Source organism: Electrophorus electricus, chromosome 17, assembly GCF_041902795.1.
Source record: "Electrophorus electricus isolate QZ-2024a chromosome 17, ASM4190279v1, whole genome shotgun sequence".
NCBI classification, from domain to species: domain Eukaryota; kingdom Metazoa; phylum Chordata; class Actinopteri; order Gymnotiformes; family Gymnotidae; genus Electrophorus; species Electrophorus electricus.
Genome location: NC_137513.1, coordinates 4,224,132 through 4,249,485, shown reverse-complemented (window position 1 = coordinate 4,249,485; position 25,354 = coordinate 4,224,132). Strand labels below are relative to the sequence as shown.

The window sequence follows — 25,354 nt, the reverse complement described above, 5'->3', positions numbered from 1 at the left end:
ACTGAACGGTGGAGTACAGGTGAGCACTTCAGCCTGTTGAAGCTGAGGATTTTCATATAGAAACACCCTACCACATGTTCATCTGTAAAGGCACAAAACTTGATTGGCTTTGGTCAGCTATGCTTTGAAGTACCTGCATTCTGTCCACTCGCAGTACTGTGATAGTTTGGTGGTTCTGTTTTACTGTACAGCAATCATTAATTAATTCATACGTTCCAAATTCATAAGCTAATTAATAAGTTTATTCATTCATAATTTCAAGGAAGGCCGCCCATTAGATTTAACCATGTTGATGTGTAGGTACAGTTAGTATATTTATGCTGCCTGACAGAAAACTAGTTTGAATAGCTTTACATTGTACCTTTAGTAACATTTCTAGAACTTTCTGGCAATAAACACATGCCCATGTGCACACAACCCACTTTTCATGATTGTTTCAGAATTTGACAAAAACTCAGTAAATCAATAAACATTAAAATGTCTATATTGAAATAAAGCCTTGTTTCACTGGCCCAAGTCATGTTATACAAGATTAATATTTACAATTTTACGTGTTGTGTAATGTACTACATACAATGACTTAAGTCTATACAAAATAAGTAGTGCTATAGCTGACTCTTCTAAAGCTAAGCTGTAGTGAATGGAAATATCCTAGCTGGTTGTAATAAGTTAAGATTTTATAGTACAACTGGTCTTTAAGATCTGAAAGAGAAGACTGATTGCAGAACACTCCAAAAGCCTTAAAAAGGTAGATGTGTGTAGAAGGTAGCTGGATCTGGTCTTTCCCTGATACTATGAGGAATCTCCAGTATAAACTGGTCCACTTAATCTTTACCTACTCAACCATTGTAATAGTAATAATAGTGTAATAAAGAAGGAAACGATCCTTTATAGTGTAAAAAAGGGAGACTGATTGGTCGGTGTAAAGATGGAGCTGTGGCAGGAGCTCCACCAGCATCAGCGTGGTGTGGTAAGCTCCAGCAGGCTAACCAACATAGCTAACAGTAACCTCCTCCACTTAAAGAGCTCTTCAGGGCCAGACTCTGGGTGCTGGAGCTGAGAGCACGAGTATCTGTTAGTCTGCTGGAAGTCTGGAAGGCAAAAATGTAACGTACGAAATAATTATACTGGCTTTACATATAAGATAACATAACCAAAATGAGATTAAGAGCCTGAAATTAGCCCCAGTGTACCATTAGAGAATTAAGTGAAAAGAATAGTAGCTGATTGGACAAAGGTTTGTTGTTTGGATGTCCTCTAATTAGAGTAGTAATTAAAATTCCAGTGTTGCTTTTTTTAATACTAGCACAATGTGCAGACATGAGCAGGTTGGTCTCCTTGCTTACCCCTTCTGCCTCCTGACTCCCCCGCATTCCCACATTCAGCACATTCTGGGAGTTTGCCCTTTTCATTCTATTACAAAGAAATTGTCACAGGCTGGTAAAACACTGCTTTGTTCAGACCTACAGCTCCACTGGGGGCCTCTCCAATGCCCCTCCACTAAAACTCACACAGACTAAACACACCACACTACAACCTAAGAGCCCACAGGCTCAGCCTGATGGGACAGACCATTCACCCATGTGCGGGGGGAGTCGCGTCTGGTGCTCTGAGCTCTCTCAGCTTCCTCACCAGCTTCTCGCTGCTCCGCCTTATGGACTCGCAGAGCTGGGTGAAGGACCTGCTGTGCCTCAGATTGCCCATGCTGCCCTATGTCCACAGAGGGGTGACGTGGCATGAGGCATGTGCTCTGCAGGGGCTGCGGTGTTGAAAGACAATTAGAGCTGCGCATACCCATCTAGTGCTCCCCTCTTCTGTGTAGACCCGCATTGGCCATCTGTCTCCTGAAGGTCAGGGAGAAAGAAGTCATGTTGAAAAAAACAACAGAGCAAGATGATCACATTTACTAAGATGTAATGCGTGTTGAATTTGTGAACTGACCTGGCACTCATATGCGAGCATAGACAGTGGTATTGCAAGAAACAGGATAGTGAAAGTGTTTGTTGCCTTAGTATTGTAGCACATTAGAGATTAACAAATGACAATCAATTTGAGCATGTGAACATGCATAATAGATTACTTACAAGTTTAATGAACTGTGAATAAATGACAGAGCTTCTTATGAATTCCCAAGAGGACTTATAAAATGTATAGAGCTAATTCTAGATGTGGGATTTGCTTCTGGAATCTGGAGCCCCCACAAAAGGACCAAAGAAAAGCCACTGTCAGTATAGTAGGCCTTCTATAAGCCTGAGCACATAAGAAAGTCATGTGACCTACATATATGATCTGAAGAGTTGGTGGCAATTTACCTTCCACTGATCCGAACTCTTTCTCATGGGCGCGTGTCAAGATCTCTTTGTACAAAGCTTCAGCTTGCCTGTATTTCCCCTGCTTGAGATAGCATGAGGCCTGTATACATACAGCATACTCTCTGAACACTTATAACACACGGAAATCCCATTCATCCTACAACACAGGACACTTAGACCTATATGCATGCACGTGAAGGAAATTTGCTCCTGGACTTAGTAACACAAAACCATGCACATGATAAACATGTTGAAAATAAAGTTGAAAGGTTATCTCCAGGTCCTTACCAGGCTGTTTTTGGTCTTGGCCACATTGGCGTCATCTGGGCCCAGCTGACTCTGGTATATCTGCAGGGCTCTCTCATAGTACTCCTCCACTTGCTGGTACTTGCCCTGGTTCTGGCACAGCAAAGCCAGGTTGTTGAGCTGCTTGGCCACATCAGGGTGGTCTGTCCCCAGCATCTACAAGAAAAAGGGGCACTTTGAGTTGGGTACTGGTGGTACTAACAGATAAACACAAGTGAGCAGATCAACAACTTTTCTTCACTGATCATGACGATCAAGGTCTAGTAGTTGTGCTGCTACAAATGTCTCCAGGTAGTTTAGCATTTACTGATTTTAGATAGGAAATTTGAAAGATATAGAACAACAGAAGCCACTCTGAAGTGTGAAATATTACATACTTGTGTTTTTAGCTGTATAGCTGTGTGAGGCAGATTTCCTTGCTTGCCTTAACTATGGTGTTCATACCTTTTCCCTGATCTCCAGTGCTCTCTTGCACAAAGGCTCAGCCTCTTTATACTTCCCTCTTTTGCCGTAGAGCACAGAGAGGTTATTTAGAGTAGCTGCTACCTGCGCAAATAGCAAGGAAACAGGTGAATGCATGTATTAGCTGTGCCATTCACATTTTACAACAACATTCATTCAGAATGTGAGAGATGGCAAGACACAGGCACATACTGCTGGGTGGTCTACGCCGAGGGTCTTCTCACGTATGGCCAGCGCGTCATTCAGGAGGCTGGCTGCTTCTTTGTATTTGTTCTGGTCCCTGATTAGAAAAAAAACAGAAGCCTTCACTGTAAGCCCACAGCTCACGAGATGAGGACAGCGCAGCGCAAACAACAGACGGCAATGACAATCCAGCCTCTCATTCACCTGTATACCAGTGCCAGGATGTTGAGCCTGGTGGCCACATCCGGATGGCCGTGTCCCAAGGTCTTCTCCAGGTACTCCAGAGCCTGCTTGCTCGTAGCGGCCCTGCAAGGCATACTGGATCACCAGGTTGTGGATCGTTCGGAGCCAGGCCGGGATCTCGTAGCCTCCCTGCTGTACCAGGGAGGGGCTTCCTAGGGCACTGCTATGCAGCTGACCCACTGCTGGGGCAGAGGGATCAGAGTTGGTGTGAAAAAGTGACCTTGAAGTGACCTACTGCAGGCAAAATACATTTTCAAGGGGGTATTTTGAGGGGCCAAAGGTATTACAAATCCACCAGCTAGGCTAAATCAGTTGGGCCTGCAGGTTGGTGTAGAAGGTGCCGATTCAAAGAGATACTTGCTTTGTGTTTGCTCCTCTTCGTCAGTGGGAAAGAGGTAATCAAGAGACTGCTTGGTTGAAGAAATGTTTTTATCTTCCTGTTGGACATACACAAAACAATCACTTAAATGGAAGTTCATTATCATATCAATGTCCTGAAACAGTCAAGGAGGTATCTCATTTCATGACATATTAGCTAGCAACTCTAGAGCCAATTAATTCCTAGAACTCTGCTGACTCAGAGCCATTTAAATATGGTTCGTCCCTTTTTGGGGGTTTGTGGGAGTTGCAGTACCCACCGGTAATGCCTCAGCCGCGTCATGCTTACGGAAGCTATTCATGAACAGCAGGTGTCTGTTTTGCTCCTCGTGCATTACCACCTCCTGCTCGCACTGCTGCAGCCTCTGCTGGGCGGTGGTCATCTTGTAGCGCAGCCATCGATTCTCCTGGCACAGGTGCCACACATGGGTACGCAACTTCTGCTTCACGGCCTCCAGGGAGCCCAGGTGTGCTGAGAGAGCCATCATTACCTGGGGTTAGGAGACAGAAGACAACTAAAGAGACACACTCTTTTTGCCCTTAAACTTAATGCAATATATAGGAGCGTGCTTTTGAATTTTGGCACGTTACAGCATGGTTACGTAACGTAGGAACCCTCAGCTCCAAGCCCGGAGGTGTATCATCCCGCAGAGTTTACTTCTAACCCAAATCTAACACACCCCATCCTGTTAATCAAGGCCTTCGGTAGCAGTTTAATTTTAAAGTTGGTTGCATTGCAACTAAACTTAGCATGGCAGCACAATTCCTGGACCGGCACCCTTGATGTAACACATAGCTTGTTGCGTCAGCCTGTAGATGTTTGACATTCCTGAAGCCCACCTGTGCCTCGCTCAGGCCAAGCTCGATCCTCTCTAGTGACCGTAACATGATGCAGGTCTTCTCCTGCTCCAGACCACCGCCCTCGCCGGCCGGCCGTCGCCAGCTCCTCCTGCAGGCCGTCGAGCAAAGCGCGGTTCTCTCCACGCAGGGCCTCCAAGCCTGCAGTCACCTGCCGTGTGCTGCACAAGATCTCCTCTGCTGACAACATCCCTGATGGGCTCTGCCCTGAGCGCGGGAAGACGCTCTGACACTCACTGGGTCACAATAAGCTTCCTTCAGCAAGGAATTACAAACCCAAACTACAAAGGAGGATTAAACAGGGCATGCTGTTAAACTGCCTGTTGATACATCATAGAGAGCTGAGGAAGGACCCTCCCGCTGCAATAAAGAGCTCGACAGTGAAAGCGAAGTGAGAACTGCCATAATCTCCAAACCAAAACATCACAAATGTGTTTAGCAATCTGCTACAAGACACAAGCCAGCCACTAAAAAGATGCTTTATATTCCATAAAACTCTCTTCTGGAAAAAAAACAAAAACACACACAAAAAAAACAGCAGCTCTCTAGCAATGATTTCAGCTGTGAATTTCACTCATGTCAATGCAAGCAGTTTTTGCAAGCCATTAATAATGCATGCAGTGATTGTTATTATTGTTCAGTAATGAACTTGAATCAAATATCAAAATATTACATTTGTCTGTCAGTTCATGATGTGAATAAAAGTCATGATGTGAAAAGTATGCTGGAGGATCAATGACCATTGCAATACTACTTTCAGAACAATTGAAAGGCTTAAAGTGTTACTTCTGCAAGTAACGCTTCTATTCCATTGTTCCACTGTTCATGTCATCAAACTGCTAAAAGAACCGTGAAGGAGGCGATACCTAAAATCCTGTCTAAGGCAAAATAAAAAAAGAACCTCTACCCAAAATGACGCCATGAGCATTCAGTCACAATAGCTGTCCATGACCCCATTCTCTATACTTTCATTCACCCTGAAAGAAGTCATCTGGTAAGCTACAGTGTAGCAGAGATTGCTGTATGGAAAACTGTTGTGAAGATCACCCCCAGGGCAACGGGGAGACGATGAGAAAGGACTACAAATCTAAAGAAAATATTCGACAGTAAATAGATAAGGGACATTTAAAAGAAAATCTCACAGCTATCTTTTTAAAAAATGTGCTTCTACAAATACCTTATCATTAGTGATCTGTATCAGAGTGCATTGACACAAAACTTTAAATCTCATGTTGATGTTTGAATAAACATTTTTCCACACACTGGTCTCCCCATCAATTAAATGGTGCTCATAGAAGAAACAAGGTTTTGAGTACAGTTATTTCTTTTTGATATCGCATATGTCTGCATTTGCACCTCTTTTATTGATTGATTGATTGATTGATTACAGTCTCAAGTGTAATTACTATGTTGGTTAAGATAAGAAATTTAAATAAGGTATATAACTTATTAATTTTATTTGAACATATCTGCAAATACGTGATCAAAACATGGTTAAATGGATACATTACTAATTAGGAAAATCATTTATATTTAATAACTGCTGAGAAGTATCCAACTAGTTAGGTCCCCCTTAGCAAACATTTTTTCGCTGTGTTTACACACGGTAAATTGCAGGAGAGTTTGCTGCTGATTATTAAGATAATCGTATGATCTGTCCAATAATTAACCTTCATAAGGTGTGTGAGGTAAACTGAATCACAGCTTGGATGAATCCGGTCTCTCAGTCGGTCACATGTTAGTTTAAATATCCTATTGCCAAAGGAAATTAAATAAGACCAAAATCAGAACGCAATGTTGCGTTAGTTACTTTGGCCTAATTTAAATTTAAATGTGACTAGGACCTGAAAATTAGGTTATATTAATAGCAGTCTGATAATGATAAATATTTAAGACTACTTCTCGAACCTTATTTTATAATGTAAGATTATATATGTAAAAACAAAAAATAATATAAATAAATAATAATAAGCATATAAGGATGTAATATGCACAACTATACACAACAGCAAAACTTTAATCGTCAACGAAGTGTGTTCAGCTTTGTTCGACAGTGACTGTTTACCTGCAAAACACCCTGAAGCCGATGAGACTTGTTCCAGTAGGAAGCCGGGCAATACGGCAGCTAAAACTCAATTACAGCTCAAATACTCTGATAAAGCCCAATAGCTCCATTTCTGTTAGGTATGAATCCAGTCTTGGAAGCTGGTTTCACCGCCGTTCACCAGCAGTTCCGCCGTACTGTCTCCGCTGCTCTGCCAGTGGCTGTCTGCCTGTTACAGCTTTGAACTGCCTGTCGACCTAAGTGGTGACCTGTGCAAGCCTACGAATTGTGTGCTCTTTTGGGGATTCTCTGTATATATATATCTCTGTATATATATTGGTGACGGAGACGTGTGCTAAAAAGCTGACAATAGAGGAAACTTAATTACTTATTTAGGACTTCATTATTCGTACGATTTTCATTTGCCATCCTTTTTTTTTTTGGCAGATAGGATATCACAGTACACAGTACACCATGAGCAGTCATAAAGGATATTTCTTGTTCATGTATATTATGAATATTCCGGAGTTTTCTAAGTAGTTAATTATAACGGTAGATAACACCGTCACATAACGTTTTCTGTGTTGGAGGATGCCGGGGGCGAGCCTTTGAATGTCATTTTAATGGCAACCTTTCAACCAGGCAGCTTAGAGAGGTGTGAGATTTGCCTGCATGAATAAAATAAGGGGCGTTAGCTTGGCTCAGGTCAGACTTGCTTAGTTTGACAAACAAAACCAACTAGGCTGCCCAACCAGCAACATCAGTGCTGACATGAATGATTCCGCAAACAGATATTTAGGTTAAAGTTTGCAAATAGCTGTAAGGGCACAGATGATTCAAAATCCAGATAATTTGGCACACAGCAATGCAGGCATAAGTAAGAAGTCAGGAGGAGGAAGATTTAAGAGAGACACCAGGCTTTCTGGGAACAGGAAGCGAGAACGACTTGTGTCCAAGGAATCGGTCACATTGCTACTCCTGGAGAGGAGATTGGGAAGGCGTGTGCGTACTGGGCACAGAGAGTGGCAACATAATGGCAGAGGAGCAACTGCCCGCTGACTGATATACGAGGCAGGGCTAATTGATGGTTCAGCTGCCGGACAGTGGTGCTGTGGGAGGCAGACTCATGCCTTATAAGGACTGAATAGGGGAGAGACCAGCACGGCTCTGGGATGGGGGTGGGTGGGTAGGACTACACTTCCCACAGAGGGGAGGTAATCAGGTCAGTAGAGCCGGAACAACTCTCACATTTATATCTGGCTGACAGTAATACATTTAAAAGACAATATCTAGTGGTGTACTGGAGTGTCTCTGGGGGATAGTGGAGCAATAACAACAGGGAAAACTGAAGAAAATGCTTTCAGTGCTTGTCAAGCTGTTTTATTTTCTCTTTTCTCACTTTACATTGGTCATGTCATACAGACGTATTCTCATGTCATACGTTGGTGTTTTTATGTTCCATGACACTAATCCCATTGCACGGACCTTGAGGTGCCAACCTTCCACTATGTCTTCTTCTTCTTCTTCTTCTTCTTCTTCTTCTTCTTCTTTTTCTTCTTCTATATATATTAGTATTATTATTGGAATAATAGGATTAACCATTAAAAGCCCGCTGGCGGCAGACTGGTTGTTTTAGGTGGAGTTACCAGAAAGGGGTTTATTTACTGCTAATTAGACTTCAGCCTTTACTATTTCTTTTAGATATGGCAAGAGGTGAATGAGGAAAGAGCCATTTTCCATGGCACACCAGATGCTATGAGGTTTATGTGTGAGTGGAAGAGGTGCTAAACACAGGGAACGCAATCAACAAATCTGCGTCAAGCCAGCCAGTGCGGCAGCTGACTCCCACCACACAGCTGTTACTGCACGTAGTGACCTCGTCTGCCAGAACGTGTGTTGAGCCTCTGGACAGAAGATTTGTGTATGGCCTGCAACGTATCATTTACACCACAATCAAAGGCATTTTCACTAGCACTGAAAAACCTATATGACTCTTAAGCACCTGCACATGTGTCATGGCCAAAATGGTACCGCCATGCTTTCGTGAGCAGCCCGCTGAACCCTCATTCAGAGTCACTGCCTACATGATTACAGTCCTGCTTCCACACATTCTGCAGCTGGTCACTCTGAAGTCAAGAGGCAGGGGTCACTGGAAGAGTGGATGGGTAAGTGGGTAGACAGACCAAGAGCTGAGTCAATGCAATTCAATCAGACGAGCTGGCATGGGGAAACCGACCGGCACTAAACTTAGCAGGGGTAGCACAAGGCACTGATCGGGCTCCAGTTTCAATGGAAGAGGTTACTATGCCAAACCTACATTTACATGCATGCACACATATAAAAATGCTTTTGCATGTTTAGAAGCAATAACACTGATATAGGAGTGTAAGGATACATAATTCAAACTATTATAATCCACACTTTGCTGGAATCAGGCAGTACTGCTGAAATCGACATGTCAAACTCACAGTGTTCTTACTTCATATCCTGTAACCACAAGCACCCTCATCTTCTTAAGTAACAGAAACAAAAACAAAGATGGCTACCAGCTAAAAGTGGACAGAAACACACCTTTTTTTTTTTTCCATGCTGCTCGTCGGTAACTTAAACTGGATGCTGGGTTGACAAGCCATTCTGCTTTGTTCTGATATTAAAGAGCAGGACCAGCACACCCTCTCTGTACATACATTACATATGTGTTTACCACACATACAGTACATGGAATGAACATCAAACACAAAGAGCTACCATTTGATGTGTAGTATCATGTGTGGAATGCTAAATATATCTCACACTCTGAGCTCTTGAGAGTATTGATAGTATGAAAACTGAGGGAGGAGAAAAAAAAAACCCAAACTAAAAGTAAATGCTTGTGAAATGTTAATAATTCCATGCTTTAAATATCCATCTCTCTGGGAACTGTTACGTGTAATCTATTTCTTATACACAGAGGACACTCTTTCCCTTAGAGCATTGCAATACGACAGCCCTAGAGCTAGCAGCGCAGGATCTATGCAGTCTGATATTTACACATTTATCTCACAAGATGCTTTTTTTTGGTTTTGACTGGTACAAACTTTGAAACAGTAGACGTCAAATAAGCTGACCTCAGTGGACCGTATATGATATCCGATTCCACATGCTTAGAATTATGCAGCAAATGTGCTATCTGGACGTTAATACAATAACTTTGACTGTCATGTTCAAAGCAAAGACATGATCCCTCACGCACACACCGAGCTCTCGGCACATGTGCTGGTCATCCTGCAGTTCGTCCCCCTCCCCAGCACTCTCTCCACAAGCTGCTCAGTAAGAGTGTGAAAGGTCGGCGGGGTGGTGGAATAAAGACACATTTCATTTTGTTTCCTTTTTCCTCGTCATGAATTCACCACTATTTTGAGTTCATAAAGTCATTAAATTTGACTAAAGAGAAGGGAGAAAATGATTTTATTCTGCACATGGTCCAAGAGGTGCACACAGTAATCACCCTTCATATTTAGATTTTTATTCTTCATGCTTTATATTTGTTAATGATTTTGGCCAATGTGCCTTGATATAGACAAGGCGATATGTTCTGAGAAATCGTAGTCAATTTGAACACATCTGTGGCGCTAACGTGTTTGGGCCTGTTTATCTATGAGAGAAAATAAAGTTATCTGTACGACGACTGGCTGTTATTTCATTGGACCAGTGTAGCTACAGATGGCGACCCCCATGCAATCAGGTGCCACTTTCTCCCAGCCATGAACGTAACAGTAACAGTTTCTTATGTAACTGTCCTCACTCAGTGTCAGGCGCCTGGGCCCCATTGGTTGCTAATTTTGGTGGCAGCCAGCAGCCTGGGCATGCACCCTGGACTACGCTTTCCCATCCTAGACATCCCTCTCAGGAGCCCCAAAGCCTCCACACCCTCAATACAAACTGGAGACCCCAAACACCAAACACAGGCAAACGGACCTCATGTTGGGATCTTTCAATGCCCATTTAAATTCATGAGTCAGTTCTTACGTGTTGCTCAATTTCACTTTGTAAACTCGGGATCACTGTGTGAAAGTGGATGGTGTTAATAGAGAGAGAGAGAGAGAGAGAGAGAGAGAGATGAAGGAGAGGATAATAGACAAAGATCAATTTGTAAGTCACAATAGGGTCATGACGCAGCAGTGAAATGAAATGCTAACTAAAGATATGGAGCACGAAGTATAGGATGGATACATTAGCAAAGGTCAAAAAAGGGTCAGGCTGCACTCACCAGGCCTAATCGCAGTAAACATAATCCCTTAAATTTGATTGTATTCCACCATAGAATAACAGTCAATATGGAAAGGCTTTTTAGCAGAACTCTTCCATTTTTTCACTGGAATTAGAATCTAATTCATCACAGAAGGCTGTACTGCATTAATGCCCTTTGAAGTATCAAAATAACACTATATGTCTTCTGCCCATGTTCATTATATACACATTAACCTCACTTAGGTTAAACACAAATATTTAAATATTACTTTTGTGGGGATTGCTACAGTCAAGGAATAATAAAATGAGTAATTTCACATTTCGGAGAAAAAACTCAGTAGTTCTGTTTCCTTAAAATGTCAGTGTCCTTAATAAAACAACTGTTCAAGTGAGGCTAACACTGTTCACAAAATAGGCTACATGCTATTAGTGTAAGATAACGTGAAGCACTGATGACTTGTCTCTGTAAAGATGTTTGTTTGTGGTGATCTTATTTTGGAGTGAGGCCAAGCCGCTTACTAATCTTTGCAAATATTAGGATTTACAACAGTAAGGAAAAATAAAATCCTTTAAACCTTTACCAACATTTAACCAATGAAAAAAGGGAAGCGACAGATTGAGACTTATTGGTATATGCTGAATTTGGAACTTGGGGAATCTCTTGGAATTTGTTTTCATAAAATGCACAACGAAATTTGGTTGGAACTTTTAACGTTTACACAGTAATGTTTAACAGGAAGTTCTCAAATACATTATTTCATTAATTCTTTAATACACTGGTTGATTTGTTATGCTTATTCAGTGCTCAGTGGTTTGAGTCTATTTCCTAATTATATACAAATATGCAAGGACCTATGCTACAGCATCAGATACCATTAACATATCCAAAGAAGTGAAGAAAATCAGCATTCAGAGTATCTGAAATGCCAGCCTGATAAATCTGAGAATACCACAGCCACTCCAATGTGGCTGGTGAAGTCACAGGAAGACTTACACTGTAGCCATCCACACTCACAGTGACCAGTGTACGTATACACAGGAATATTTATCTAAATTAGTGCAAAGCTAGTTCAAATGCAGTCATCATGTAACTGACTGGCATGACCATCTCGTGATTTGAGGCAGACAGAAACCCTCAGTGATTCTCTGCTTGCCGGTTAAGCATTCTCTTTTTAATATAGATCTTTGAACATTAGTTACTGCAGAAATCATACTACTGCAATGAAACTTGGGATCCACCAGTGGGATCGTAAACAAAAACATAAAGACTTAAGAGACCTGGCGGACAGGAAGTGAATTTTGTACCTCTGCTGATTCTGTCTGAGCCTCTCAGTTCCTGTAACCACAGAGAAGAAGGAGACAAGCCACTGTTAAAGGGTGGAGACAGCTGTCACCCTGTCTCGGGTGTTGTGATGTAGGTTCTTTCCTTTTAGAACCTAAACTTGCTATTACCTATTGCTAGTCTCCAATAGATTTGGAGCCTACAGGGAATGACCAGCCAATGAGCACTGAGCATCTGAGTATATAAGCCGAGGTGTGACATGTTGCAAAGCTGGGCAACCCCTACATTGGCTTTGGTGGACAGGCTCTGATCCCAAGGACTGTTACCTCTTTCTCTCGTGCAGGTAAACACAACAGTGGCTCTACAAATCGAAATGGGTGGGAAATGGGGAATATTTGTGTGGAAATATAAAAAGGTTCTGCATCAAAAAAGTACAGTTAAAAGAAGTTTTTTTTTAATGGTTTTTGATTTTAAGTTACCTACCAACTTTTTTTCTCAACAAAAATGGTTAATATCTCTACAGTGTCTGCAGTATGGAGTCCTGAAATGTGATTGTTTATTTGAAGTCCTCTGCAATTCTAAAAAAAAGTTTCTGAAGTTGTTCTCATGGAATTTTGAAAATTGTTCACTTGCATATTGCTGAAACTGAGGCTAAACCATTTTGCTCATGAAGTGAATGAGCTATAATGTGTTTCAAGAAATTACAGGCTCAGAGTTTAGGAAGATTGAATCTAATTCTGTGCAAAGATTGGAGAACAGCATGGACTGTGCTTTGCTGTGTGTGGCTGGAATTAGCCCTGGGACACATGCTTGCAAGGTCAGCTGGTGTAGCAAAAAAAGGGCACCATGGCAAGACTGATTTAGCGTCTGTTAAGTTCTGTTTTAATGTGTGTCGCAAACACACGATCTTTTTATGAAACATAATATGCTTGCAGCATAAAGAAAATAGCATGAATGCCTGGTTACAAGATAATTATAGATTTAAGATCAGCCTGTGCCGTCAGAGCGTTAGCATTTGGTTCTCTGGAAACCTGTGCATAGTTTGTTTGGCATAATCCCCTCAACCCACACAGGAAAAAAAGTAGTTCTGATGAGTTTCTATCTGTTAACAATGTGAGTTCAGTTGAAAAAAAAAAAAAAACCCATCTTGCTCACATCGACCAACATTGAATTCCAACTTTGGGAAGAACAACCCCCCTCTGGAAATAAGAGAGGTGTAGATGGTAAGTGGAGTGAGGGTTTGGCAGGCATGCTAAAAATATCATCTGCTCTCGGATACATTTAAGCACACAAACCTTGCCTCACACCACTATATGTGGTAATATGATGCGCTAGTTACAGTTAGACAATGATACAAGGGTTTGCTCCAGTCATGAAATATACTACCCCTGAATGCTATGAGAAGCCCAGAGCTACTGCTTGCCTTTTGCTCAGAAAACAAGTATAGAATTTTGAAAATTGTTCAGTTGCATATTGCTGAAGCCAAGGCTAAACCACTTCAAGTGAATGATCTATAAAATGTTTCAAGCAATTATTTCTGTATCATATAAGGTTATTTTCTAAACAGATTGCATAGCCTTCCTTCCACTTGTTATCTGTGCAGTAGAAGAATAAAGCATGATGGATATGCTCTCTCTTGTGGTTTGTCTGAACAGATCATCTGAAAAGTGCAATCATGACCAAGAACTGCCACAATGACTATAAGATGAAGTTTAGTCTGGAGGAGGAATATCCTGACCTCTCTCAGCACAACAACCACATGGCTAAGGCACTGACCAAAGAAATCTATGAAAAATTGAGGAGCAAGTCCACCCCAAGTGGCTTCACTCTGGATGACATCATCCAGACTGGTGTGGACAACCCTGGTAAGAACGCAAATACACACACACACACACACACAAACAAAATAAAAATCAAATCTGGTCTTAACAATGTCCAATCACTGTAACAACTCAGTTAATATACTTAATATACTAATATGCTTACCTAGAAAGGTTTTCATCTGCAATAATTATTTTGGGTTTTCTTGATTACACAAATTCCAGTAGGAGAGGCACTGTACTCATTCCAGTGACATGTCAGCTCTAGTTCATTTTTATAAGACCCCCATTATCTGGACCTATTCTATGAAGCCTCTTCCTGTTTCTAGGTCACCCTTTCATCATGACTGTGGGCTGTGTGGCTGGTGATGAAGAGTCCTATGAGGTCTTCAAGGATCTCTTGGATCCTGTCATCTCCGACCGTCACGGCGGCTACAAGCCCACTGACAAGCACAACACTGATCTGAACTGGGAGAACCTGAAGGTGTGGAAGTATTTCATGATCTTTTTTTTTTATTATTTTATTTTATTTTTTTTTTTTTTAATCAAACCAATCATAACTTGTTAGTTTAAAAAAATCCCAGGAAAGATATCTCTTCAATCTTTTTCAGGGTGGTGATGATCTTGACCCCAACTATGTCCAGAGCAGCCGTGTGCGCACTGGCCGTAGCCTCAAGGGATACACCCTGCCTCCCCACAACAGCCGTGGCGAGCGTAGGGCCGTGGAGAAACTGTCCATCGAGGGTGAGTGTTGGTTGTTTAGCCACTGCCAGCAAAATATGGGACACGCCCAGCTATCTAGAGTAGCTTCTCTAAAGATAGCCATCCATGCAGACTGCGGCACCTTCTCTTCACAGCTATGACCAGCCTGGATGGTGAATTCAAGGGCAAGTACTACCCTCTGAAGGACATGACTGAAAAGGAGCAGGATCAACTGATCGCCGACCACTTCCTGTTTGACAAGCCTGTCTCCCCTCTGCTGCTGGCTTCTGGCATGGCCCGTGACTGGCCTGATGCAAGAGGCATCTATCACAATGACAACAAGACCTTCCTGGTCTGGGTGAATGAGGAGGACCATCTGCGTGTGATCTCCATGCAGAAGGGTGGCAACATGAAGGAGGTCTTCAAGAGGTTCTGTGTTGGCCTGCAGAAGGTAAGAACCTATCAGATATTGAAACTGAAATTCAAAATCCTGATATTCAAAACCTTGAAATATTCACGGCATAACTGCAGATTTTCATTAAATATTAGTCTGAATATATGACAGAGATCAGCGTCTTTGTCCTACTGTTGTGTAGATTGAGGATGTCTTCAAGAAGCACAACCACGGATTCATGTGGAATGAGCATCTCGGTTTTATCCTGACCTGCCCCTCTAACCTTGGCACTGGTCTGCGCGGTGGCGTGCATGTCAAGCTGCCCAAGCTCAGCACACACCCCAAATTTGAGGAGATCCTCACCAGACTGCGTCTGCAGAAGCGTGGCACAGGTAAGCTTAGCGTGAGCAAATCTAAATGCTAAACAGACTCCAACTGTGCTTTCATAATTGTTTGTCACGTCTTACCGCCACATCATACTTCTGACAGAAGCAGTTTGCAGTGGTAGCAAGCACTCGAAATCCTTGAAGTCAGCTTGACCTTCCTTTTCCCCCTCCTGTCCAGGTGGTGTGGACACAGCATCTGTTGGCGGCGTGTTTGACATCTCCAACGCTGACCGTCTGGGTTCCTCTGAAGTACAGCAGGTGCAGCTGGTGGTCGATGGCGTGAAGCTCATGATTGAGATGGAGAAGAAGCTGGAGAAGGGCGAGTCCATTGATGACATGATCCCTGCCCAGAAGTAAAGTGGGAGAAGTGCTTCTTTTTTGTATCTGTTCTAAGGAGCAACCTTGTCTTTCACGCAGTGCAAGCAGGAGAAATGTTCTCGCTTGACTTTTCCAAGAGACACTCCACACTGTTCCCTCTCTTCCTTTTTTCCTTTCCTGTCGCCTTTGATTTTCTCCCCTTTTTTCCACTCCCTTTTAATGCCATCTTTCTTTCCCATTCTTTCTGTAACATCCTGGGATCAAATTGCCGCATGGCTGAGGAAACTCTGTCTATGCTGTCTTCACCTAAACCTTTTTTTTGGTTGTACAAAGTAAGTAATTAAAAAGCCCCATGTAACAATCAAGGCCATGTCCTCGTTTGTAACTCATCTGAATGCATGCGTGCTATACTGTAACCCGCTTACTTATGATACTGATGACAATGAAATGTTAGAAAACTGCAATCAACACAAAACGCAACCGATAAGGCAAGTTCTAAACTCAGTGAGTTTATTCATCTGTCACTTCAGACATTCCCCTTTCTATACATTTAAAGGCAAAAACAATCTAAAACTTTCAAAATAACAAAACTAAATTCAATCATAATTTACTTTTTCTACACAATTGTACATATTTAAGCAATGAGTCGGCTTTGCAGGAGCAGAGAGAGTATGTGGTTATTTACCTCAAGAGGGCATGATTGCTAACGCAAACCTATGACATCGTGCTAGTCAAGACATCTTAACCAGGAAGTCTTATTTTTCCATTACAAATTGCATAAATATTGAACAAAAATAAATAGTGAAATGTTGCATGTAGTTGAAGGGTGGAGACACAGGAAAAAGTAAGCACATAAACAGAACAGAAACAACAACAAAAAGGTTTTGGGTGACTAAGGCTACTTTATATTGCAAAGTCATGATACGCTAAGTGGCCTGCCATGTGACCAAGAGAGGCTATTATTTGTCTTACAAAGTAGAATGATTAAATATTACTTGTTGTAACAACTTTGATTTCAACCACTTAAGACTACTTAACATTATAAACCAATGATGGACCAAAAACGACAGTGTTTTCAAAAACGCACAACGTGCCTTTTACCATCTGATTGAGAACACCACAGTAAACTCTTTTCTTTCTCCTTCTCTCTCTCACACACACACACACACACACACACACACACACACACACACACACACACACACACACACACACACACACACGTTCTGGTGCTCACTGGTCATTAGTAGTTACTTATTCTTTTCCATAACAAGATTATTTTTTGATTTTCTCAAAGCTTACCGACATTTTCATATATGTATTTTTAAGTTGAATAAATTTGTTTTGAAAAATGTGTGACATGCAGGCGTTCAGCAGCTGCCTGAGTGCTCTGACTATGGACACCCCTTCTACAGTCCAGAACAGCAGCCAAGTTGTTAATCATTTAGAAAATCCATTTTTAATGGGTTGCACATATGGTAGCATTAAAAAAAAAAACACTGCATAGGCCACATGTTCTTTTTAGGACTATGAATATTACATACTGGCATACTCTGAGTCTCCTCATAGATGTTGAATATGATCTCAGGCCAACTCAGAGATTCTGCCTCTAGCATTAAAATGCAGAACTGATCGTTCCATAGACCTCTTAGAATGACAGTTACACCTGTAATGTCAGGAGTACTGAACTGCTGAACAGTGAATCCAGGAGACTTAATTGCAATGTTTCTGTCAGAACAGAATCGGTTGCCTTCTTAGATCTTCAAAACTGGGACGCAGGATCTGATACAGTTTATGTAACACTCGCAAGGAATTCTGATCTGGTGTGGTTGTGAGAGACGATACTACACTTACTCATTCGAAGGTTTGCGAACTGTTCAAAGCATGGTGCATACATCTCTACAGGTAGCCCTTGTACCTTTGCAAATCATTGGAGAATGGTGCTCATAGGGCACCTGGGTACTGGGTAGGGTTAGCCATCCGTAAGGATTTTAGGAGGGATACAGTGTGGTCAGTCCATCTCTGCAACATTCTAACGTTACTAAAATGACCAAGCACAGCAAACAGTAATAATGACCGTGATTTAAAGGGGCCCTTTGAGCTAAGAGTATAAACAAGGTCATTTACAATGAACAGTACTGAGAACATATCACAGGATAATTTGGCAGACATGTTTTAGCACCCCAACGATTCTTGTCACATTATCAAAAATATTACATCTACAACTCCTAGATTAGCCTAAGGCTACAGCTAGATTTGCACATTCCAGGGTTTCATACAAATATACTAACCAAATTTGCACAGTGCCGAGAGCTCTGCTTGAGAGATGTAGCTGTGTTTAAAGATGACGGTCTGTATCAAAGCAGTGGAAAGCACCAGTCCTGTGTCCATGTAGCAGAGGCTTCTCACCAGCATAATACTTACAGAAGGAAAACAGGGTGTTGTTGATATTGACTTGGCTGGACAGGCGTGCCGTACCATTTGACGGGGACAGATGTAGTTCAAAGAAGTGATGCCCACTCAGCCCTAAAGTGCTACTGTACAACAACGAAGGATGCATTACAGAGAAGAACTGCTGAAACGCAGAAAAAAAAAGAAACCTGACAGACGCTACAAGGTTAGTGGCTCAGAAAAGCAACCGTGGCCTCTTTCCCACACAGGCAGGTTAGACAGACTTTATTTCCGTTTGACAGATCTTTCTCCTGTGTTTAGGCAGCTTTTCACCCAGGAAAGTGTTAATAATAAAAAAAAGAAGAGAGTGAAGCTCTTTACGACATCTGTTTCATAACTGATGAATTCACAATGGAAAAAACTAAAAGAATTTTAAAAAGTTTTTGTTGCAAATAAATCATAAATCCAAAATGAATTAAATAGCAGCTGTTAAAAAACATCAAGATGGGACAATGTACAGAAAACAAATGTCTGGTAAACTGGAATAGAACTTGGCTAAGACACCCACTAAAAGTCAGTGGGAAAGGGAGTTTTCTCAGCAGGGCTTGTGTGTAGCAGGCACAAGGCTTTTTGTGTTTAGGTGTGTTTTAGTGTCTGTATAGGCTTAGAGAAGGCAGGGGTGGAGCCTAGGCTTTAAGGGGCGGGCACTTCCTCTGCCTACTACCCAATGTTGCATCCTCCCGCTTCTTCCCCAACTCCTCCCACCAAGGAGCCCTTAGAGTTCCAGCTCTTTGGACACTTTGGTGGCGATGTCCCGGAAGGCTAGCGGCGCTCCCCACAGGCGCTTGAAGCGGACGCCGCTGGTGTCGTTGGGGCCGGCGGGCAGGTGGCACACCTCTGCCTCGAACGCCACACGGGAGCCGGCAGCTCCGTGTGTGCAGGACAGGAGGAAGGGCCCGGCCTGGTGCACCTGGCAGCCACAACCTTGCGCTGCCTCACGCAGGGCAAGCACCATGTCGGCAGGGTCCCGCCGGCTCCGGACCCTCACATCCCAGCCACATCGGGGGGTCCTGGGCTCTGGCGCTTTTTGATGCCCAGATAGATGGCGACTGTGTTGGACAGAAGGGGTGAGATTTGAGGGGAGGGGAGGGGGGTATTGGAAGTGAAATCATGAAGACAAAAAGGGGTGTGGACAGTTTGAGGTGATGTGTATGGTGGGTGGAGTGGGGAAGGGAGACAGAAATATATATATGAGAAAAGGGCACAATTGAACAAAAATAATGTGCTCTAACATTAATGGTTATATAAACTCACTTTTACATGTTACCTTGTAGCAGGCACTGGAGTTCTTGGGTTTTTGAGGGTTCCACGGTCAAATCCAAGATGACTAATTATTTTATAGATTTACAGACATGGACAAATTTGTTGGTACCCTTATAGCTCAATGAAACAATCCTTCATTCCCCCAGAAATGTGATGAAATTAAACACAACTGTCTCATGTATACCAGCACGCATTTGATATGTCAGAGTAAAGCAAAGAAAATGCTAAAAGAGGTCAATTATTATTTAGATATTCTAAAATGGCCTGGACATATTTGTCAGTAGCCCTAGAAAAGATTATAAATAATTGGATTATAGTGATATTTCTTTAATAAGTATCTTCACACATATTTTATATCTTATCATCAGTCATTAATCCTCATTTAAAAAGGGGAAAAGTAGCCACTCTGCTGTTTGGAATCGTGGACCAGAAAAAGCCAAGGAGAGACTTATCTGAAAATGGCAGATAGACATGTTAAAGTTAAAGGCTCTAAGACCTCTAAGATCTCTAAGCAACTTAATGTTCCTGTGACTTTGCTAAAATTCATGTTTACAAGCCACAATGCTTCTGGGTGAATGTCCTTTGGACAGGTGAGAGAAAACCAAAGTTTTCTGGCAAGTCACATCACATCAGAAAAGAACGCCATACATACTGTGAAACGTGAAGGAGGCTGGGATATGTATGGGGATATTTTGTTGCGAATGGCACCGGGGGCATTGAACCTGTGCTGGGCACAATGAAATCTCAAGACTATCAAGACATTCTGGAGCCAAACACACTGTACAGTTTTTGAAAGCTCTGTCTCAGCTGCAGGCCACAGGTCCTCCAGCAGGACAATGATAATAACAAACAGCTAAAAACACCCAAGAATGTCTAAGAAAACAACACTGGACTATTCTGAAGTGACCTCCGATGGGCCCTGATCCAGCGCCAACCGAACATCTATGGGGAGCGCTGCAACGTGCAGTCTGGAGAAGACACCTTCAAACCCGAGATGGGTGGAGCAGTTCGCTCAGGAAGAGTGGGTGGGTGGAGACATCTCAGCCAGAGCTACAGAAATCGCGTGTGTGCAGCGATTGCCTCTCAAAGTTACAAACTATTAGCTTAAGGGTGCCATCATTTTTGTCCATGTTATTTTCTTTTTTATTATTTAAAATATTCTGTTGAACCATAAATTTAAAAAATAATATCAAAAATCACATTTGTCCATGTTTGTAATTCATTTAGTGCTAAAAGACAATGATTTGCAACACGCAACTGAACAGACTTCCAAATGTGTGCATTTTTTGTGATTTAAGGCATTCCTCAGGCACACCGAGGTAAAGGCATTTAAAATACACGCACCCATTCTCATCCACTCCCTTCTCTTTCCATCCAGTCATCTTAACTTCATTTCTCGTACTCTTCCATGCATCACGAAGGCTTCACAGACATGTTAGTTTGTGTAGTTGCATCGAATTGTTTAAGTGCGTGTTTAAGGGTTTGACTTCATTTCCGGACACAAACACGTCTGTCAGCAGCACGGACTCTAGGGCACGCTTGTCCGAGGTCACAGGTGAGGGTGCAGTGCATGATACTAGCAGGCATGTAGCAAGGTACTGTGGATGGACACTATGAGCTCATTAAATTCAAGCATGTCCTTAAAACCACGCAGAGGGGATGGAAATGAATTTCTTAATGGGTCTTCTAAGGAATGTCCAAACCATGAGGTTTTCATTTCAAGCAACAGCTGTAACTCATGGGGGAACTGAACACTACTACAGGTTAAAAAGAGCAGGACAGGCGAAGGGAGGGAGTCTTTCCTAAAATTAAATAAACAATAGTGCACGCCACAAAAAGTGCACACAGTAGCTGGTGCTATATGTTGATGCACAGGTTATATCCGAAGTGCATGGGGACCAAGCATGGGGTTGAAGTTACCTGGTATTTTTAACCTGATTTTTTGCTTCTGGGGCTTTGCAGGGGAGGGGAGAGAATCAGTTTAAATAGTTAGAGCCAGTTTTGCAGGCACAGTTCTTAGCTAGTTTAAAATGATGCTGCACTGTGAATAGAGATTCCATATTAAAAACATTAGGCTGTGTTGAGAAAACTGGCCCTTAAAAGTTTTAGATCATCTTCATTTAAGCTTCTAAAGGTCATACTATTTCTAAAAGTTCATGGATGGTCTAAAGAAAAGAAGTTATTTTGTTAAAATCCAATTGATCCAGTTATCTTGTCAGCATGTAAGTTAAAAGTTAAAATGGGTTATCCTGATTTAAGAATAAGTGCACTGCTTAATTGGGTCTGACATGAAGGAAACTACGGTGAAGCTTGTGAACTCACCTTGTGACCGGAGATCTGCAGACTCTCTCAGGTTCGTCTGTGACCCTCAAGAGGAAGACAAAGGTTTGCATTAGGAATTAGCTGAGAGGAAGAAAAAGAAGCCCCACCCACTCCACTTAATTCACCAATCAATGAAGCTCACACATAAACGCTCGCTGGGTGGTGAAGGGCCACAGTAACACCCTCACAAAAGCAAAGCACACACGTCACCGCTATAGAGCAAACAGCATACCGTGGAAAAAAAACAGACTACAAGCTCCCTAAAAGATGTGAATCTGTGCGTCTTGGGGGTATGCATGAGCGTTTCATTCCACCACAGTATCATGCCAGAACAACAATATGAACAAATGAAAAAAACAATGACCACCATGAAATCAAGTAGTTAAATAAGAACTTCCTACTGACAGCAATCTACATGAATTGGTGGCAGTTTGCTTGCATCTTGATTTTCACAACTAAACAAAATACTCTCCCTTAAAGCATTAGCCAAGTATTAGAGTTCTATATAATCTCAGCTAGATGTCTACATTAATGTAATCTCTAAATGTTGAACAAAACATAGCTGTAGGTTTACTAGATTAATGATCGGACAGTTCACACACACTATAACTTGACAAGCCCCACACATAGAGCTCTGCGCAAGATGTGTGTCCGCCTGCTGCCATCTGAGGGTTCCAGTGCTCAAAGCAGCATCCTTAATCCTTCACCTGAACAATGACAAAGCAGAAGCCTCTCATGGCCTTTAGAAGTGCTCGTGAAGACGTTCTCCTGCCTCTGTCGTGGCACCTGCAAGCTCTTTGAGTACCGATGCATGCAGATGTGAGTGCCAACCTCTATCAGCCTCGAGCTGTGGGTGAGGTCCCTATGAAGGCAGCACGCTGGTTACACACTCTTGACTGAAAGGGGACAAGGGACATTCTATTTTCCTCTCAAAGTATACCAAACTTATTGTGTAACGACACCAGACAGAAACCATTCATTGGAAGCCTGTCACTGTACGTTTTTAAGCCTCTGGTCTTTCCCAGAAGGAAAAGACCTCTAGCGGGGGGATGACATTAGTTTCATGTCTCAATAGGACTTGTCACAAGGGAGCCATGTGATCAATCATGACATTAACCAGGCCAAGCCCAGAACTGCACCTGTGAGTGGTGAGTGATGGAGAGCACGAATAAACCTGAACTAAGCAGATGGACGCAAGTCACTGTGGAGCAAAGTGCCCCTTGTTAATCACACAGGAGCCATCTACATCAAGCTCAAAGCCATCAGGAACATACTGTCCTGCAAAGTGCAGTGGACAGCGCGACGCATGCATTCCCTGTTGTGATTGCAAGCGCTTTCGATAATGGCCACAAGGGGGAGCCCTGCAACCTTGTTCCAGCAAATGCAAGGACTGGCCAGCAAAGCAACGACGGGCTCCTGGCAGGAAGTGAGAACGGCGGGACAGACAGAAGAGGAAAAGAAGAGATGGAAAGATGGGAAGAAGACTTACTAACTGCTTTCGATCCATGTGGCAGAGGGCAGCCCGAGACGGATTTGTTTGAGCTCTGACGCTTAGTGGGGTCAAGATTGACCCTAGGAGATGGAGAGGGGAAAGAAAGCAAAAGGAGAGAGAGGGAGAGAGAGAGAGAGAGAGAGAGGCAGGAGGGTTGACAGAGAAATAAGACACAGCTGGTTGATAAAGAAAAACAAGCGAAAAAAAGAAGGAAAGACACAGAGCACCCAACCTCGGCCAAGTCTAAGAAGGACAGAGGAACGCAGACCATTGGGGAGGGGGTTGTTAGCAGCCACTGGTTAATAAAGAAGGAAACTACATGAAGAGTTAACGCAGAGCAGGAGACAGAGAACGTTCCCTAACGTGGAGGGTGTCTCAATCCAGCTGCCTTTGGAAAGGCAGAAACAGATCGGCTCCAGCAGCTGATCTCTGGCACTGATTACTAGCTCTGAGGTAAGAGCTTTTCAGATATGCTTAATCAAATCCTGAAAGGTTTCTTCCGAGGAATCAAGGGATCACTATAGACTTCATCCACTGACAGGCAACATTTGTCCATGTGATTTCTTAGGTTTGGCATTGTATTTCAATACAATGCCAGAGATTTTTAGCTGTCTTTAATCAGATTCTAGAGATATTTAGCGGTCTCTCATTCAGCCTGGACTATTTCCATATATTTACATATGCTTAAATCAAGTGTTAAATCAAGAGCACAAATTAATTCACTGCATATTCTGTGGCGCACTGCACACAAGTTAACATTTTCCCCAACTGTCTGTCTCAAAACGGTAGGCCAAGGTAAATTCTAAACCTGCTTGTTTGACTTCTTTACATTTCATTCAGCAATGGGTAGCAGGAAACCTGATCACTGATTTGCAGGTCTCGTTGACACAAACGCCTGCATGACTCAGCCTTGAACTATCTGAAATTAACAGTCTTGGACGGTGTACTGATATACGGCTCAAACCGGCAAAACATTTCAGAAGAACATTTCAAGTCCATCAGCTATAGACCGCGCACTTCGAAAGTGTCCCCTCTTTCTGATTGGGACGCCCCGTGCTGTCCCGAGGCCCGCTCTCTCCCGTTACCTGCGCGTCAGCTTGGAGGTGAGTTTGCTGAAGAGGTTGGAGGTGGCCCGACTGCGGGCGTGGGGTAGGGGGCTGGCGTCGTGCGACAGGGTGGGCGAGGCGGGTGGAGCGTGCGTGGGCGTGCGGCGCTCTCGTAGCTGGCCGCCGTGGAAGGTGCTGCGGACCGTGGAGCCTCTGGTCAAGCGGGAACGTTCGGCCGAGGAGGGGGTGGCCACGCCCGCGCCGGTGATGCTGTGCGTGGAGGGCGACGCTGGCGGTAAACGGTGTGAGAGGGAGCTGGGGAGAGAGAGAGAGACCGACGTTACACGCCGGGCGCAATAACAGGCCTGCAGTGACGGAGGGGAGGATCAGATAGCGGCACAGATGGGGCGGCTCGGGTGAAACGTGAACGCCGCGTGCTGAGTCATTTCTGCTACGAAGGCTCCCTTTCACTCTCCCACTTTCAGTGTTTCATTCTTTCAGTTTCTCTCTCTACATGGAAATTTCGTGCCGGACCACGAGTGACCCGGGCCCTTCGCAAAAAACGCCTGTAGCTGTACATCCGATCGGCAGAGAGTGAGCAACTGTTATGTTCTAGTGGGTTCTGTGCGAACGTGGACACTCACAACACAAGTGAGAAAGACAAAGACAGAGAGTGAGAGTGAGAGTGAGAGTGAGAGTGAGAGTGAGAGGTATTTCTTAATTGGATCTTTGACCGGGACTTTTATTCAGACAGCCTAGCAAATACGCCCCTTTTCCCCCTTTTAACAGAACACTTAACATGCTCAGCTTCTCATCCCGACAAACACACCCACTCATTCGCAAAAACTCCCTCTTCATCACA

General features: G+C 43.0%; 3 protein-coding genes across 21 annotated transcripts in view; 1 reads left to right on the top strand and 2 right to left on the bottom strand.

The window, feature by feature from the left end:
* Nucleotides 1-224: 224 nt before the first annotated feature.
* On the bottom strand, nt 225-12,379 carry klc3 (kinesin light chain 3). Its single transcript, XM_035534233.2, is given in 14 exon segments — nt 225-1,091; nt 1,347-1,413; nt 1,633-1,710; nt 1,795-1,844; nt 2,313-2,412; nt 2,601-2,774; nt 3,063-3,164; nt 3,273-3,360; nt 3,468-3,557; nt 3,559-3,688; nt 3,868-3,943; nt 4,145-4,375; nt 4,725-4,809; nt 4,811-12,379. Coding segments are annotated over 14 exon segments (1,527 nt in total). The 5' UTR covers nt 4,933-12,379; the 3' UTR covers nt 225-957.
* A 108-nt stretch (nt 12,380-12,487) lies between these two features.
* Nucleotides 12,488-16,283, top strand: ckmb (creatine kinase, muscle b). The gene is made up of 7 exons (XM_026997681.3): nt 12,488-12,641; nt 13,954-14,163; nt 14,448-14,602; nt 14,730-14,862; nt 14,976-15,271; nt 15,417-15,606; nt 15,779-16,283. The coding sequence occupies exons 2-7, from the start codon at nt 13,974-13,976 to the stop codon at nt 15,955-15,957; spliced, it is 1,143 nt and encodes a 380-aa protein (XP_026853482.2). The 5' UTR covers nt 12,488-12,641; nt 13,954-13,973; the 3' UTR covers nt 15,958-16,283.
* A 119-nt stretch (nt 16,284-16,402) lies between these two features.
* mark4b (MAP/microtubule affinity-regulating kinase 4b) overlaps nt 16,403-25,354 on the bottom strand; it is a 33,313-nt gene continuing 24,361 nt past the window's right edge. For 3 of the 19 annotated variants that reach the window (XM_081699681.1, XM_081699680.1, XM_081699682.1), the window contains exons 16-19: nt 24,532-24,807; nt 23,444-23,526; nt 21,955-21,991; nt 16,403-19,418 (exon numbers count right to left, since the gene is read on the bottom strand). In XM_081699681.1, the coding sequence (XP_081555807.1) occupies nt 19,085-19,418; nt 21,955-21,991; nt 23,444-23,526; nt 24,532-24,807 (730 nt within the window). In that variant the 3' untranslated portion in view covers nt 16,403-19,084. Of the gene's footprint in view, nt 21,587-21,954; nt 22,000-23,443; nt 23,527-24,531; nt 24,808-25,354 lie in introns of all 19 variants that reach the window. The other 16 variants (XM_081699684.1, XR_014117790.1, XM_026997679.3 and 13 more) reach the window with 16 other exon arrangements.